General features: G+C 38.5%; 1 protein-coding gene across 1 annotated transcript; it reads right to left on the bottom strand.

Annotated features, from left to right (window-relative positions):
* Positions 1–6: 6 nt before the first annotated feature.
* Positions 7–2480, bottom strand: LOC100740966 (coatomer subunit alpha-like; the record flags this gene model as incomplete). Its single annotated transcript, XM_033324636.1, has 3 exons — positions 1508–2480; positions 275–1429; positions 7–195 (listed from the first exon to the last, which is right to left on the bottom strand). Coding segments are annotated over exons 1-3 (2208 nt in total), but the record flags the coding sequence as incomplete, so codon positions are not given.
* Positions 2481–2527: the final 47 nt, after the last annotated feature.

Genomic DNA, 2527 nt, shown 5'->3' with positions numbered 1-2527 from the left:
TTTTCCGATTAGTGCAACTTCACAAACTTTGCATACTGTATCTTTAAATTGAGGTAAATAACTTGCACCGCATAATGGACATTTGACTTCTGGTTTTCCTCTGTAAATTGGAACAAACGTGCTTGCACATAATGAAAAAGGATTATGTTCGTCGTACGCTAATTGATGTTCATCCACCGGATTTTTATCGCAAGCCTAAAAAAGAAAGAAACGCGGTAATAATCTTTTCCTGTACTTTATGTGAGATGGTTAATATACACGAAAGTATACATACCAGCAAAATCTTTCTAACTTGTTGTGCTAATTCAGGTTTAGGTCCCAATTCAAGTAATCTTCTTGCGAACGAAGCCGCAGTTTTGTAATTTTTTAATTTGAAGAACATATTTACAGCTATCCTTAGAGTAAGAATCTGGTGAACAGGTTGTAAATTGCAATGTGTAAAGTAGGCTGCCATTTCACAGATTCGTTTTTGTTCAGCTAAAGTAGCTTTAGGTAGATTTTTCCTTTCAGTCTCCATTTTTAAACCTAGAATATACTCTCTACAAATTTGAATCAATTCCTGTGCTTCTATAATATCTTGCCTCGTGTCAACAACCAATAATGGCACACTGAGTAGAATCGCTTGCAATTTTTCTATCGCTTCTGGAAACTTGCCGCCAGTTGTCAAATGATAGCATACTTGAAGTCGTTGAACTAAATCGGTAAGATGCAATCCGATTGCAGGGAGACTGCTTTTTGGATTTGTATCTTTCAAATTTCTTTGAGGATATCCATATAAAGAAGGTATATTGGGTAACGACGCAAATGATGTTCTAGCGCGTACGAATGTATTCATGAAAAGACTTTGATATGCTTCAAATTCAACTACACCAACTTGATCATTTAGCAATCTAAATGCTGTTTCTAGTGATCCAGCTAGTATATGATCTACAACGAATTGCGAATTGTTTATCCAATGTTGAGTTGGTGATATTCCCTTAGTTGGCGGTGAATAATAGCCGTCTTCCGTCGCAGCCACTGGAGTTTCGAGTTCCGGCGGCAAATCTACGTCCTCCACATCCCATCCTGCACTTTCTTCGCCCTCAGGAACGTTTTCATTTTCGATACCTTCCTCCTCGTCTATTCCTAACTCTTCGTCATTGCCCCACCCTTCAGCAGGTACAGCGTTATCGTCTTCCGGAGCCAACGCAGCAGCTACCTGACTCTTTCCACGTGACATAACCGCTCCCTCGAAGAAACCTTTTGATACTGTTAATAGTGGCCAGTTGTTTTCGGCCTGTTGAATCGGTACCGGAGGTCGAAGATATTCTGCTCCTTGTTCAAGAGCAGAAAGTTCTTCGCTCATAGAACTATATTGAACGTCGTCTTCTGGAGATGATATACCATGAATTTTCTCAGTTACATAAGCTAACGAAGCTTGACCAGAATTCTGTAACATAAAACGGTAAAAAATAAGTCGTGGGAGTAAGAAAAATTTGAATATAAACTGAGTTATATAAATACCCACACGCAATATTTTTGCACGTTCATAAACGTCGCCAAGTAACAAGTTACCCTGATATTGCCCAGAAACGTCTTTCCTAATTTCTGCAATTTTTATCATCTTACGTAATTTCTCTAAATTACCAGTTATAAGATACAGGAACGCTAATTTTTCAAAATTCTTGGTTCTTTGATAGCACATTTCGACAACTTGATGATTGCCTTGTAACAGGGCAGCCTGGGCCAAGCTTTCCCAATTGGATTTTTCATCAAGCGATCTCGCGGCTTCTAAAGCGACTTCGATATTTCCGCATTCGAGGGCAAGGCCAAATCTTGTTCTTTCATCTTTAACAAAGTGCAAAGCAACCTCGGGATATCCCTTCTGTTGCAAGTATGCAATTATAGATTGACCAACGAGATTTGCGTTACGAACCATGTGCAAAACATCTTCGTATTTCCTATTGATCAAGGCCAATTTAAATTTATATTCAGTTGGATCTATTCGAAGAATCCTTGGTCTACATTCTCTGTCCAAGCAATAAACTTGATTGCCTTTAACTCGCGTTACGTATATCGGGAGGTCTAATGTGCGTATAATACCATGATCACCATTGTTGATTGCATATTTGATGTGATTGCTAGTGGTGTAAATGAACACTCCTGAGTCGTCCCAAGCTCCCGACTTTACCCTAGTGTTTTCGTGTACAGAGCACAAGGATTCCAGACGTCGATTACAAATGTTAACATTATGTTTCGAGAGTAAAGCGACGTGAGACATATCGCTAGACCACACGACATATTTACACTTCGAAATTTTTACTTCGGCTAATGTTCTTTTCTGTTGAACGTCAAAGAGCGTTACTTGATCAGCATCACGTAAAAGGAGCATTCCAGTACCAGCGTAAAATATTTCGTCACAGTTTGGGATCTGCACCTTTTTTGTAATTTCGTTCTTCAAATTTTTAATGACCAACTGCGATAAATAATTAAAAAATGTTTATAAAATTTCGTTATTTTAAAGAAGATAACGTTTCACCCTGAATAC

The sequence above is a fragment of the Bombus impatiens genome, unplaced genomic scaffold, assembly GCF_000188095.3.
Source record: "Bombus impatiens unplaced genomic scaffold, BIMP_2.2 scf_5531, whole genome shotgun sequence".
NCBI classification, from domain to species: domain Eukaryota; kingdom Metazoa; phylum Arthropoda; class Insecta; order Hymenoptera; family Apidae; genus Bombus; species Bombus impatiens.
Note: the sequence above shows the minus strand (reverse complement) of the source record. Positions and strands in the feature narration are given on the sequence as shown.